The following is a 14,415-nucleotide window of genomic DNA, read 5'->3' as shown; positions in this document are numbered from 1 at the left end:
CGCTCTCCTCCAGCTCTTCCGCGGGACCCTCGTGCTTCCCGGATCAGCACACCCACTCCGCGCTGCCCCACCGCTGGTACGTCAGCGATTGTAGCGATGACTCCATTAGCGAGGGCTCTGCCTGCCTGGTTAGCGCGGGCCAGCCCCTCGCGGTGGCTCATACGCACAATCAGACTCGGTTACGCGATTCAGTTCGCGAAACGGCCCCCCAAGTTTACGGGCGTGTATTTCTCCAGGGTCAACCCCCTGTCCGCCCCTGTCTTGCGAGAGGAGATTGCTGCCCTCCTGGCGAAGGGTGCAATCGAGCCGGTTCCTCCAGCCGAGATGGAGAGTGGGTTTTACAGCCCATACTTCATCGTACCCAAAAAGAGCGGTGGGTCACGGCCAATCCTAGATCTGCGCGTTTTGAACCGCTGTCTGCACAGGCTGCCGTTCAGAATGCTCACGCAGAGGCGCATTCTCCAATGCGTTCGCCCTCGGGATTGGTTTGCGGCCATAGACCTGAAGGACGCGTATTTCCATGTCTCCATTCTTCCACGCCACCGCCAATTTCTGCGGTTTGCGTTCGAGGGTCGAGCGTGGCAGTACAAGGTCCTCCCCTTCGGGCTCTCTCTGTCTCCACGGGTCTTCACCAAACTCGCGGAGCGTGCCCTAGCGCCCCTTCGGCTCGCAGGCATTCGCATACTCAATTATCTCGACGACTGGCTGATTTTAGCCCACTCACGGGAGCAATTGATTATGCACAGGGACAAGGTGCTTCGGCATCTCCGCCTACTGGGGCTTCAGGTCAACCGAGAAAAGAGCAAACTCGCCCCCGTGCAGAGGATTTCTTTTCTCGGGATGGAGCTGGACTCGATCACCATGGTAGCGCACCTCTCCGAGGAACGCGCTCGCCTGTTGCTGAACTGTCTGAGGGAGCTCGACAGCAAACTAGTGGTCCCACTGAAGTTCTTTCAGAGGCTCCTGGGGCATATGGCATCCGCAGCCGCCGTCACGCCGCTCGGGTTGCTCCATATGAGACCACTTCAGCACTGGCTTCACGATCGGGTCCCCAGACGCGCAAAGCACGCGGGCACACACCGGGTCTCGGTTACTGCGCTGTGTCGCCGCGCCCTCAGCCCTTGGAACGACCCCTCGTTCCTACAGGCCGGTGTGCCTCTAGGACAGGCGTCCAGCCATGTTGTTGTTTCAACAGACGCTTCCAACACGGGTTGGGGGGCCGTGTGTCGCGGGCATGCGGCTGCGGGCCTCTGGAAGGGGGCCCAGCTGCATTGGCATATCAATCGCCTAGAGCTGTTGGCAGTGTTCCTCGCTCTCCACCGCTTTTTACCGGTGCTGGAGCGGCAACACGTGCTGGTCAGGACGGACAGTATGGCGGCGGCGGCGTATATCAACCGCATGGGGGGTATGCGCTCTCGCCGCATGTCTCAGCTCGCCCGCCGTCTGCTCCTCTGGAGTCACCCGCGGCTGAAATCGCTGCGCGCCATTCACGTCCCAGGCACGCTCAATCGTGCAGCCGATGCGCTCTCACGACAGCTGTTACGCCCTGGAGAATGGAGACTCCACCCCGAGTCTGTTCAGCTGATATGGGCGCGATTCGGGGAGGCCCAGATCGATCTGTTTGCTTCCCCCGAGAACGCTCACTGCCAGTTGTTTTTTTCCCTGACCGAGGGCTCTCTCGGCACGGATGCACTGGCCCACAGCTGGCCTCGGGGCATGCGCAAGTATGCGTTTCCCCCAGTGAGCCTGCTCGCGCAGTTTCTGTGCAAGGTCAGGGAGGACGAGGAACAGGTTCTGCTAGTTGCGCCCCTTTGGCCCAACCGGACCTGGATATCAGAGCTCTCACTCCTCGCGACGGCCCTCCCCTGGCGGATCCCTTTGAGAGAGGACCTACTCTCTCAGGGACAGGGCACCATCTGGCACCCTCGCCCCGATCTTTGGAACCTCCACGTGTGGTCCCTAGACGCGAGGAAGACTTAGGTAACCTACCGACTGCGGTGGTTAATACCATCACTCAGGCTAGAGCCCCCTCCACGAGGCGCGCCTACGCCCTGAAGTGGAGTCTATTCACTGAATAGTGCGTCTCTCGCAGAGAAGACCCCTGAAATTGCCAGATTAGTGTTGTGCTCTCTTTCCTTCAAGAGAAGTTGGACAGCAGGCTGTCGCCCTCCACTCTCAAGGTTTACGTGGCCGCCATCTCCGCTTATCATAGCGCGGTAGCTGGCGGCACCGTGGGAAAGCATAACCTGGTCATCCAGTTCCTTAGGGGTGCTAGGCGAATTAATCCATCTCGCCCCCCTCTCATGCCCTCTTGGGATCTCGCCCTCGTTCTCACGAGTCTGCGATCCGATCCCTTTGAGCCACTCGAATCAGTATCTCTAAGATTTCTGTCCCTGAAGACAGCTCTGCTGGTTGCGTTGGCCTCCATCAAGAGGGTCGGGGACCTGGAGGCATTTTCGGTCAGTGACTCGTGCCTGGAATTCGGGCCGGATTACTCTCACGTCATCCTGAGACCCCGCCCCGGTTATGTGCCCAAGGTTCCTACCACCCCCTTTAGAGATCAGGTAGTGAACCTGCAAGCGCTGCCCCAGGAGGAGGCAGACCCAGCCCTTTCTTTACTTTGTCCAGTTCGCGCTCTGCGCATTTATGTGGACCGTACTCAGAATTTTAGATCATCTGAGCAGCTCTTTGTCTGTTATGGCGGTCGGCAGCAGGGAAGTGCCGTATCGAAACAAAGATTATCCCACTGGATTGTGGATGCCATTTCACTCGCTTATTCGAATCGAGGTCAGCCGTGTCCCCCGGGAGTACGTGCACACTCCACTCGGAGCGTTGCATCCTCTTGGGCGCGTGCACGCGGCGCCTCTCTAACAGACATCTGTAGAGCTGCGGGCTGGGCGACACCCAACACATTTGCAAGGTTTTACAATCTGCGAGTGGAGCCGGTTTCCTCAAGGGTATTAGGTCACCCTTTGGTGATTGAGGAGACAACTCGGTAGGGTGTTGAAACACGCTTGCTGCGCCATTCTCCCTAACACGGAGGTACGTGCGCCTTTTTTATCTGTCAGTAAAGTTCCCCGTCAGGTGAGCCCTGCAGATTCCTCCGTGGCCCCCAGCACTGACTCAGCGGAGGAGTCACTTGCTGGCCCACTACGTTGTAGGTCTGCCCGCTGGTCAGCCCGCGTTTTAGGTATAGGTGCCTGCTATGCGTGATCCCCACTAGGCGATCCCATATGCTTATTCCGCCACGGTTAAGTCCCCCCCCTGGGCGGACCCGTGTCTTCCCTCTCCGCTAACCACTCTTTTGCTATGCGTACTCCCCCTTTTTAGGGCTAGTCCATATCTAAATTCTGCCATCTATCCCCCCTTGGGTAACGGATGGCCTCCGCAGCGTCCTCCCTATCGGGATTGCACGCTTCCCAACGTACTGTCGTATTTCCTAGAATTATCTAGATGCTCACGACTTCCCAAAAAATATATCTAAATCCGTAAAACTTCTGTTGAAGTAGGATAAATTAGGGACAGGGACACGTTGGAGGACCGCGCCCCCCATGATGTGGGTGCGTCACGCTTGCTTGACTATCTCCTCATCGGGGGTGTTGGTAAGGTGCAGTCATTATGGCGCTTTCAATGGGCTCCCAATGCGTGGATTTTACAATCAAATCCACTTATAGTGCTGAAGTTCCCCCCGAAGGGGAACGTTCGAGGTTACTAAAGTAACCCTTCGTTCCCCGAGGAGGGGAACGGAAGCACTATACTCCGTCGCCATAATGACTGTCCCTTAGCTGTTTGAAAGTCTCTTCAGCTTAAAAGGATGGCGTCTGCTGGCTTCAGGTGTGCTTATATGCTGAGATAATTGCAGATGTCGCACACCTGCGCAAGCTTACGCTGCCAATTAATTTCATTCATTGGCCCGTTCAATACTCTCCAGACAAGCAGCTTCTGATCCGAATCCTCCCAATGCGTGGATTTTACAATCAAATCCACTTATAGTGCTTCCGTTCCCCTCCTCGGGGAACGAAGGGTTACTTTAGTAACCTCGAACGTTCTCTTCCCACGACCCGGCCCCGAAAAAGCAGTAGAAAATGAACGAATGAATGAGAACATGAGCTGTTTATATGAGCTATAACCATATAACATGTTGAGTTCAATTAGTTTCTGTTTATTAGGGTAACTGCAGTTCCTGGTATACATGTCTTGCTTATGAAAATGAATTGAGTCAAAATTTGGTAATGACAATATGATTTAAAATCAGAGAAACAAAGTTAATGAACATATTTAGAACAATAGGTGAAAAAACACAGTAGGCTTAACTCCATGAGGCTATAGGAGAGACATTGTGGTAGATCACATGACAATTACAACATTTGGACTACTTACATATTTATACTAACTCTACTAAGACACACAAAGTGATCTCTTAAATGGAAAGCATACACTGTAAAACCCAAAAAGTTAAGGTAATTCAAACCATTTGAGGAAACCGATTGCAACAAACCATTTAATTCAAAAACCAATGCTGATGAGTACTGAAAACTTAATCCAAACACAAACCAACTGAGTTCTGTAAAACCCAATAAATTAAGGCAATTCAAAGGAAACAGATTGCTACAAACCAATCTATATGAGTACTGTAAACTTACTTCATTTAAGTTGAAGTAATGATGTATTTAATTACAAAACTTTTCAAATGGGTAGCAATAACTTCAATCATTTTTGAGTTAACTACACTAAATTCATTTGATTGAGTTTTACACTGTATGAGTTTCACATCATTCATTCATTCATTTTCTTTTTGGCTTAGTCCCTTTATTAATCAGGGGTTGCCACAGCAGAATTAACCACCAACTTATCCAGCACATTTCACATAGCAGATGCCCTTCCAGCCACAACCCAGCACTGGGAAACACCCACAAACTCTTGCACACACTCACATACACTACAGCCAATTTATTCAATTCACCTGTACTGCATGTCTTTGGACTGTTGGGGAAACCAGAGCACATGGAGAAAACCCACGAGAATACAGGGAGAACATGCAAACTCCATACAGAAATGCAGTTTCACATCAAATATAACATATTGCATTCGCATACAGTATGAAACAAATGCAAAATATGTTGAACACATGAAACACACATGAACATGTTTATGTAAAAGAAAAAAATGTGATTACTTGTGTTCCACATAAGACTAGTATGTGACTTCACGTGTAAAACCCATATAACTGTTCTGGAAGTGATTGCTTATTTACAAGAAGTTCAAACTCAAAAAGTGTGATTTTGGATGCAGAGTGTTTTTGTTTGGAACTATTTTGGTCGCAGAACGAAAATAGACAAAGTCACTGGTGATATTTCTTGGAAAATGCAAATGACTCAATCTTAACTTCTAGTTCATAGAATTGTTGTTTTTAAGGAAATACAAGAAAGAGAAAAGTACTGTATAAGCGTTGCAGCTGACAGAATAATAGAACAACTGTGAGTTAGAACAGCAGCACCCTTGATGCATTAAAAATATCTGCACCCTCATTATGTCACTATGAAGACAGCCTAACATCTTTTGGGATTGACTTGAAGAGTCCAGTGGGTATAAAACACCATATTATAAGGATAAATACATAATTGCAAAAGATTTTGAGACTTTAAAACTCTTTAATTGCATTAGATGGACGAGATGACAAGAAAAGAACAGTCAATGCTTTACAACATCAGACCATTACTCTCATGGTAGACCTTTGTATGGCAGGGGATTTGAGATATGAGAAGCAGGAAAAGCTTTCATATATCAGAGGAAATGTCTCTCTGAGGTGGGGACAGCATGCTGAGGACAACCGAACTAAACCATCCTTCATAGCTCACCCATATCTCTGTCAAATATCACACACTCCTTCCCACAACCCTATTCAGCCTTGACTCAAACGTATCCACTAAGCCATAACTGCCTTTGCTGTTTGTTTTATTGCTGTTGTTTCAGATGCATTAGAGATATGTTGTTGTCGCTTTCATCTAATGAGCAAAGAAGTGCACTTCTGAAAAAACAACAACAACAAAATGATTTGGATCTGCTTTTATCTGATTTTGGACAACAAATTTGACATTGTGTAAGTTAATCTAAACAATGGAAGGGATTATAAAAGGATAACTATTCTAATTAATCAGATTGCATTAAAGGGTTAGTTCACTAAAAAATGAAATTAGTTTTATTTTTCCGTGTAGTTTTGAACCTTTTTGAATTTCTTTGAAACGATATCTTAAAAAATGCTGTTTTCTGAGATCATTAATTGCAGATCAGTTGAAACTAATGAAAACCCCAAATTCTAAAGTCTCGTAAAATTAAAATATTGTGAAGAGGTGCCACACTCTAATCAGCTAATTAACTCAAAACACCTGCAAAGGCCTTTAAATGGTCTCTTGGTCTAGTACTGCAGGATGCACAATCATGGGGATCACTGATTTGACAGTTGTCCACCACTGAGACCTTGCACAAGGAGGGCAAGACACAAAAGGTCATTGCAAAAGAGGCTTGCTGTTCACAGAGCTCTTTGTCCAAGCACATTTTTAGAGACGTAAAGGGATCGTGTGGTAGAAAAAAAAAAGACTACAAGCAATAGAAATAACTGTATCTTCAAGAGAATTGAGAAACAAAACTTTCAAAAAAAAAATTTGGGGGAGATTCACAAAGAGTGGACTGCAGCTGGAGTTGGTGCTTCAAGAACCACTACACACAGATGTATGCAAGACATGGGTTTCTGTTGTCACATTCCTTATGTCAAGCCACTTTTGAACAACAGATGGCTACCTGGGCTAAAGCCTGGTCTGCTGCTGAGTTCTCCGAAGTTATGTTCTCGAATGAAAGTAAATTTTGCATTTCTTTTTGAAATCAGGAAATCAGAATCTGGAGGATAGTAGAGGCGCACAGTCCACATTTCTTAAGGTCCAGTGTAAAGTTTCCAGAGTTCAAAAGATTTTCAGTGATGGTTTGGGGTGTCATGTCATTTGTTGGTGTTGCTACACTCTGTTTTCTGAGCTCCAAGGTCAATGCAGCTCTATTGACTTTATTCTGAAATGCGGAAGTGCGCCTGTTTTCACGATTGTCTTAGAACTTCCGATTCAGTCGCCTATGGGAGAAATGACTAGGAATCTTAAACAGCAGAAAACGGTCAAACTACTTGCTCTACAAACAAATGTTTGCATGACTATACAAACCAAGTAGAATAATATAATAAGAAAATATCAAATTGCAACATCAAGCAGCGTAACGAGCAGTTTTTAACGTCAAAAAATTAATGGAAATGAATGAGACCGGAAGTCTCAAGCCAAAAAGATTCAAATGGCAGTGCCTGCTGGTCGGCGGAGAATAAGGTGAATACCAGGATGTTTTCGGGTACTTTATGCTTTCTGCTGCTGACCAACTTTATGGAGGTGCAGATTTCTTTTTCCAACAGGACTTGGCACCTGCACACAGTGCCAAAGCTACCAGCAAACTCGCCTGACCCTAACAATATAAAAAATCTATGTGGTATTGTGAAAAGTAAGATGGATATGCCAGAGCCAACAATGGTGAAGAGCTGACGGCCACTATCAGAGCTCTCAAAACCCCTGTGCAGAGCCCCATCAAGAGATTCACTCCATGCCATAGCTGCAGTTAAAGCAAGAGGAGCCCTAACTAAGTCTTGAGTAAATGCTCATCCTTTTCATGTTCATACTTTTAAGTTGGCCAAGATTTTTAAAAGTCCTTTTTTGTATTGGTCCAAGACACTGAATTTTGGGTTTTCATTAATTGTCATCAAAATTAAAATAAACAAACACTTGAAATATATCAGTCTGTGTGGAATGAATGCATACATTATACAATGGAATGAGTGAAATAAATAAACTTTTCAAAAAAGATTCCAATTATATCACCAGCACCTGTATACTATAAGGAGAGATCAAAGCTAATCTGTGAACACTTGAAGTTGAATATACATCTGCACACACAGTTTTACACATTTTATAATGTAAAAGCAAGAAATTTAGGTAATTTAAGCCCATAAGTTTCTAAATGTAACTCGCTGCACTTAAACAGGAAGTCCACTTCAGTGAAAGTGTAAAACTGAACATCGCCTCTTGCCTCAAGTCATCTCTGAAAGTGAGACATTTGGAGTTTAAACTTTTTATCCATCTTCTCAAATAAACAGCAACAAACTATGTCAGGAAGTGAAGTATACTGTAACTCTCATCCTGAGCTGTCACAGAGAAGATTCTTCTGGCTTTTAATATGCAGCTGCAGGGCTGATTGTTAGTCTAAACTGTGATATTGTGAAATTTGACAGAGTACCATCTCGCTGACAGCATGCCTTTTTTTTCACTCTTCTGACTGATTTAGTCCATCTCTGCCAGTTTGTCACTGCATTGTTGAATCTCTCGAGTCGCATGGTCTCTTGCGTTGTCCTCAGTAGACCTCCTCCAAAGGTTGTGCTGAGACACGCATAATGACCTCCTGTGGGATTCGAGAATCTGTCCATTATGTCTATCCGTTGGCCTCTAATAGGGACCCACCTTCTCATGTGTAACGGTAAAAACACTTGACTTGTGCGGAGTGCAGTCTTGCCTGTGTAAAATCCCAGTCATGCCACCAGAGCGGCTGGAGGATTCAGATGAAGAGAGATCATTATGTGCAATCTTGTTCCATTAGAGCCTTCTTCAAAATGGATGGCTACCAGAGACAGTCTCTCACATCACTGCTGTCAAAGGCAGAGCTGGAACACAAAGCAAGGGTTCTCAGAATACTCATGAAGCAATGCAGTGCGGTTTCTACACTGTAAAAAAAACCGATGGCTTTTGAATAGGAAAAAAGGTTTAAAAAAACTGTTTTTCTTTTTACATTAAGAAAATTTCTTGACTTTGTAGTACATGTTAGGTTTAATGTGTAGTTTATATGTTAACATCACTGTAATAATTAGCAATTTAGATAAGCAATTAAGTTAATTTATTTTGACCACAATAATCATACACTTAAACACAATTATTCACACACAAATAAATTTCATCATAAATCAACAAAACATTTTCATATCTGTGTAAATCTGTTTTTTAAATGATTCTATTATGCATGCACAGCAAATTTTTCCATTAATGAAGGATCATGTGATGCTGAAAATATCAATGGTGCTGACAATTAAAAAAAAAAAGTCAAATAAATTCAATATACAGTATTATAATAGGCTCATCAGTGGCACAATTGGTAGCACTTTTACCTCATAGCAAAAAGGTAGCAGGTTCGAGCCTCGGCTGGGTCAGTTGGTGTTTCTGTGTGGAGTTTGCATGTTTTTCTCATGTTCGCAAGGGTTTCTTCTGGGTGCTCCGGTTTCCCCCACAGTCCAAAGACATGTGGTATAGTTGAATTGGGAAGGCTAAATTGTTTATAGTGTATGTGTTTGTATGGATGTTTCCCAGTGGTGGGTTGTGGCTGGAAGGGCATCTGCTGCTTAACACATATGCTGAATAAGTTGGTGGTTCATTCCGCTGTAGCAACCCCACATTAATAAAAGGACTAAGCTGAAAAGAAAATGAATAAATGAATGACAATAGGCTTGTGTAACTAAAATAGCCTTCTGCTAATATCAAATTTTCTTGTTCAGAAATTGCTGAAGTGGTAATATGACATAATTATTATCATAATATTGACTTAACCTGCAAAAAGATTATTTTGTATAATAACCAAAAAATTCTTAATGTATTGCTTTACTGTACACATGCGCTCAGAGTAAATAAATGTTTTAAACAATTTAAACTGCAAAATTAAAAAAATTAAAACGTAGAAGAATAGTAAACATTTTACAATGAATTCTTAGAAAACGTAAGTTAATGCATTAAAATCCATAGTTAGAAATGGCCATTTTATAGTAATTATGTTAAAATTGTGTTAGTTTGACTCCACTTAATAAAACAATTAAATTATAATAAATTATTAAGCATTAACCAAAGAATTTACATCAGCTAATATTAATTAATGCTTTTATACAATAGTTGTCGCTACAACGACTTTATTTCAATTAAATGATGTTAACAAATTGAGCATTACTGTACAAAGTTAATGAACAAAAGACCCATATATAGTGTCAATTTTATTAATGTCATAGACCAGATTAACATGTGAAATGCTTAATGTTTGAAAATAAATCCCCTATTAAGTCTTTAAAAAACACTTGAGCTGTAATGAATACCCCATGCCAATAAAAAAATCTAAAAATTTCTAGAAAGCACTCTAAAAGGTAAAAAAAAAATATATATATATATCCATAGTATTTTGAAATGCCCACATTATCAACATTGCACATGCTCATTATCACAATATACAGAATTTTCGTACTGTATATATAATAAATATTGGCATATGTCTAAACTAAAATAATAATTCAATATTACTGTTATTATTGTATTTTTGGTCAAAAAAAAAGGAGGCTTGGTAAACATAAGATATACATTTCATTGTGTTCTGCAGAAAGATATAGCTGTACAGTTTGGAATCACAAAAACAGTATTGACAGAAATGTCATTGTTTGGTAAACTATACCTTTAATCTTTTTACAACCTCACAAATAGGCATTGTTTCAATATTCATGGAACAAACCAATCAATAAATCAATCAATTAATCAATAAGGAGCAGAAAATGGAACACAAAAGCCAATACTTGATGCATGAACAAACAAGGGTTACAATAACCTAAGTGCAGTGTTGCGAAGGTTACTTTGGAAATGTAATAGATTACAGATTACAAATTACAAATTACCCTATTTAAAATGTAATAAGTTACTGTAATTTTCAATTACTTTATAAAAGTAAAGTAACTAATTACATTTGATTACTTTTTGATTACTTTTAATTTTCTAATGAACATTTTCAACTAAATAATTTTCAAGCATTTTTACAGAGCAGGAGTGAGCTTACATTAGCTCTCTTTACTGTTGAAATCTCAAAAGCTTTCATCACTTAAATAAAATTAATTTAATTTATTTAAATTTAAAGTAGAGCCACCACAAAACCAGACCTTATCACAAGAACATGTTTACTGTTGTTACAAAATCACAATGTTAGTTAGTTGTGCAGGTGATTTATGTGGCATTTGCAATAAAAAAATACATCTAATTTTTGAAATTTTCATTTTTAAATCGAAGCCACTTAAATCCAAATCAATCACATCTTAGTGATCAATAAAACTGCCAATGAAACTTATGAGGCAGAACTGTTCATTTCAATTGTTTACTGTAAATAATATGCTGTACCAAACAGGAATAAATTATAGTACATAACAGCAAAAACAAAAAATCTAATAAAACCAGGTGTTACACATTTAAAACACTATTGATCCGCGATCTGTAAATGTAGCTTGTGTGGACATTACTGCGCTACTTCACTAATAAAATAGCTTCGCAATAGTGAAAAGCTATTTGATTTTTTAGCGACGCTACCGTCACGCTACTGAGAAATGTAGTTAAGCTAGCTACACTGGTAATGTGATAACATCACTTTGGCCAGAGGAGTCTGCTGGTGCCCTGAAATTCACAAATCGATAACTTTATAAATCATAATATATCATTAGAAATGAAAGGGTCTGTTTTTATTTCTGTACACTCACGATAACGACAAAAACATTAGCTTTTATAAAACAAAGAAACGCTAGCTTACATACCTGCAGATGCTTCCTCATGCTTTTCAATGGCAAGGAGGATTAGACATGGTGCGCCCATGGTCATTAATTTGATTTAACAGTGGGGGGGACAATAAATATAACATTTCTTATGAGCAATTTTTAAAAGATTTTTTGAAGGCGACACAAATAATACAGCTGAATTGTACTTCTAAAGATATGTCCCCACAGTTAAAAATGGTTTTCTTGTTCATATTACAGCATGGAGACTACATCATTATGGTTATTTTCAAAGTTTTTCTCAAGTTCAATGACAGCTAATTTTTCTTGAAAACTATTTATTGCATTGTTTGTTGTGTTGTTTACAGTCAACAGACTGACTCCTAAAGCAGAATAAATGCAGGAAAAGACGTTTTCCATACTCATAATAATTAACTGGTTTACATTACACTTGTTAAATTGAGAGATCATATTGTAAATTGGCGAGCCTGTGAGGTTCATCTGCTAAACAGCCACAACTCAGAAAACATTTTAAAAAATTGTTCACCCCTAAAAGAATTGTCATTATCCCTTCAATGAAGCACAACACCCTTACCTGACACTGTACATCTGACTGACCCTGCTCTGCCTATTCCTCAATCATTTCTTTCTCCTCTGCCTGTGATTGATAATGTGACATTAGTATTTTCATAAGCACTCATTCTGAAAGCCAAATTGCTTAATATGTGAACTTTTTGTACTTGGAGTTTTGCTGCACTGAAAAATTATCTTATGTCCATTTTCCTTTTCTTTGTCATTTTATCATTGAGGTAAAGTTGGTTTTATATTTGCACATGTAGTCTCTCATAATATAACCTCAGAAGAGTATTAATTGGAAATTCTAAAAAGTAAAATTATATTAGCAGCCAACAACCATCAAAGTACAGCATTGTTTACAGTTAGTGTTAATATTATATAGGTTTACCTAAAGGTTCTATAAAGACGTTGCAACTGATACAAAATACAGCAGCCAGAGTTTTATTGAAATTGAAGACACAACAACATATCACAGCAGCATTAATAGAATAAATTTTAGGATTCTTTTATTAGTTTATAAGGCACTACACAACTTGACACCGTCTTACTTTTCTGACTGCTTATCAAAATATAATCCAAACCGTTTGCTACGCTCTTCTAGTACTCGACTTTTAGAATTTCACTTTGTAAATCTGATGCGATCTGGCGGCACTTCTTTTAGTCACTATGCTGCAAAATCTGGGAATTGTCTCCCAAATGAAGTGAAAGAATCCACCAGAATTTATTTTTAAAAAGCTTCTTAAGAAGCACCTTTTTAAAATTGCGTATGAATATAAGTTTGTGAAGTTTATGCAATTTATGTATATTGTGTAGGTTTATGTACATATGCATGTACGGAGTGTGTGCATGTATGTAAAGAATATTTTGTGTGATTGTGTAGATGTATGCTTTCATCTGAGTATATATTTTGCTTTAATTGTCTAATATACATTTTTTTGTATTTGGTTTATTTTACAATGCCTGTTTGTTGTTTGTGAAGTGCCTTGAGTTCCATGTATGTAGGAATAGTGCTATACAAATAAAATGTATTATTATTATTATTAATATTGTTTTGAAGTAAAACTTGCATGAGATTTCAGTTCAAATATTCAAAGTACCATGGTAAACAATGTATGGAGCTGTTACTGAATGAATGTGCGAATATAAAACCAACTTTACCTAAATCATTTTATCTAGTCCATGACACTGCAATGCAAGTTTATTTATACTGTAGCACATTTTATACACAATGCTAATTCAAGGTGCTTTACATGAAGAATGAAAAACTATCATAAAAATCATCACAACAATAAAAACAAGGACATTTTATATTTTTAATTAATTTAGTCACCTAAGAACAGAACTGAAATTGATTATACAAAAAATAAAGTGGGGCTAGTTTGGACGTAGCACAGTGCTCATTTAGCAAATCCACAGATAAACAATATGCTAATTGTGGCCGTTAATGTAAAGTTAACATTATGCCAAGTCGTCACAAATGAAACAATGCACTTTGGCGTATTATTTTGCAGTGCACTAACGTATGCAACAAGCTAAACAAGCATACGTTAACTACTTGAGTAATTTTAACCGCTAATACAGCAGATTCATGGACATCGGTAATCTGCATTTTTGCCGCAACTAATTTATAAATGATTCTGCATTAACTTTGAATAGAATCGCTTTATTTAATGTGATTAATACACCATACTTACTCAAATTCAACATTTACCCGTAGCCACACACCTAACTTCTGTCTGTCTATCTGTGACTGTGTGTGACAGGAAGCGTGTACATGAGTAGGTGGATCAAACCACTTTGAGAAAGCGGGGGTGAACTCTTTCTAAATGCATTTTAAATAATAAATGCGGGTTTTTTCTACTTAGACAATTATTTTAGGTATACACACATATATTCTTCAAAATAGAGAGTGCGTTTATATATATACATTTATATATTTTATTTGGTGAGGAGGACAATGAACTTGTTCCCCCCGGGATTTACGCCCGTGGTTGCGCCGCAAATCAAAAGCATCCGCGCTTGAATAAATGGCCTTAGCAGAAGCCATCGTGCATATCAAAAACAGGCAAAGCAATAGATTTATATTATTCAACATATAACAGAGATTTAAAGAAAAATTTTAGATGTAACCCCATTTGTAATTTTTAACATTTTCAAAAGTAACTGTAATTTAATTACATATTTTTCTTAGTAACTGTAACTAATTA

General features: G+C 40.5%; 1 protein-coding gene across 1 annotated transcript in view; it reads right to left on the bottom strand.

Moving 5' to 3' along the window:
* The window catches only part of lrp1bb (low density lipoprotein receptor-related protein 1Bb), a 667,407-nt gene extending 653,445 nt beyond the window's left edge, over window positions 1–13,962 (bottom strand). Inside the window, exons 1-4 of the mRNA XM_073912904.1 lie at window positions 13,903–13,962; window positions 9,239–9,539; window positions 8,593–8,740; window positions 8,320–8,481 (exon numbers count right to left, since the gene is read on the bottom strand). Coding sequence (XP_073769005.1) covers window positions 8,320–8,416 — 97 coding nt within the window. The 5' untranslated portion in view covers window positions 8,417–8,481; window positions 8,593–8,740; window positions 9,239–9,539; window positions 13,903–13,962. The remainder of the gene's footprint in view (window positions 1–8,319; window positions 8,482–8,592; window positions 8,741–9,238; window positions 9,540–13,902) is intronic.
* Between the last annotated feature and the right edge of the window lie 453 nt (window positions 13,963–14,415).

Source organism: Danio rerio, chromosome 9 (assembly GCF_049306965.1).
Source record: "Danio rerio strain Tuebingen ecotype United States chromosome 9, GRCz12tu, whole genome shotgun sequence".
Classification (NCBI taxonomy): domain Eukaryota; kingdom Metazoa; phylum Chordata; class Actinopteri; order Cypriniformes; family Danionidae; genus Danio; species Danio rerio.
The sequence above is the reverse complement of the archived record's forward strand: the minus strand, read 5'-3'. Positions and strand labels throughout refer to the sequence as shown.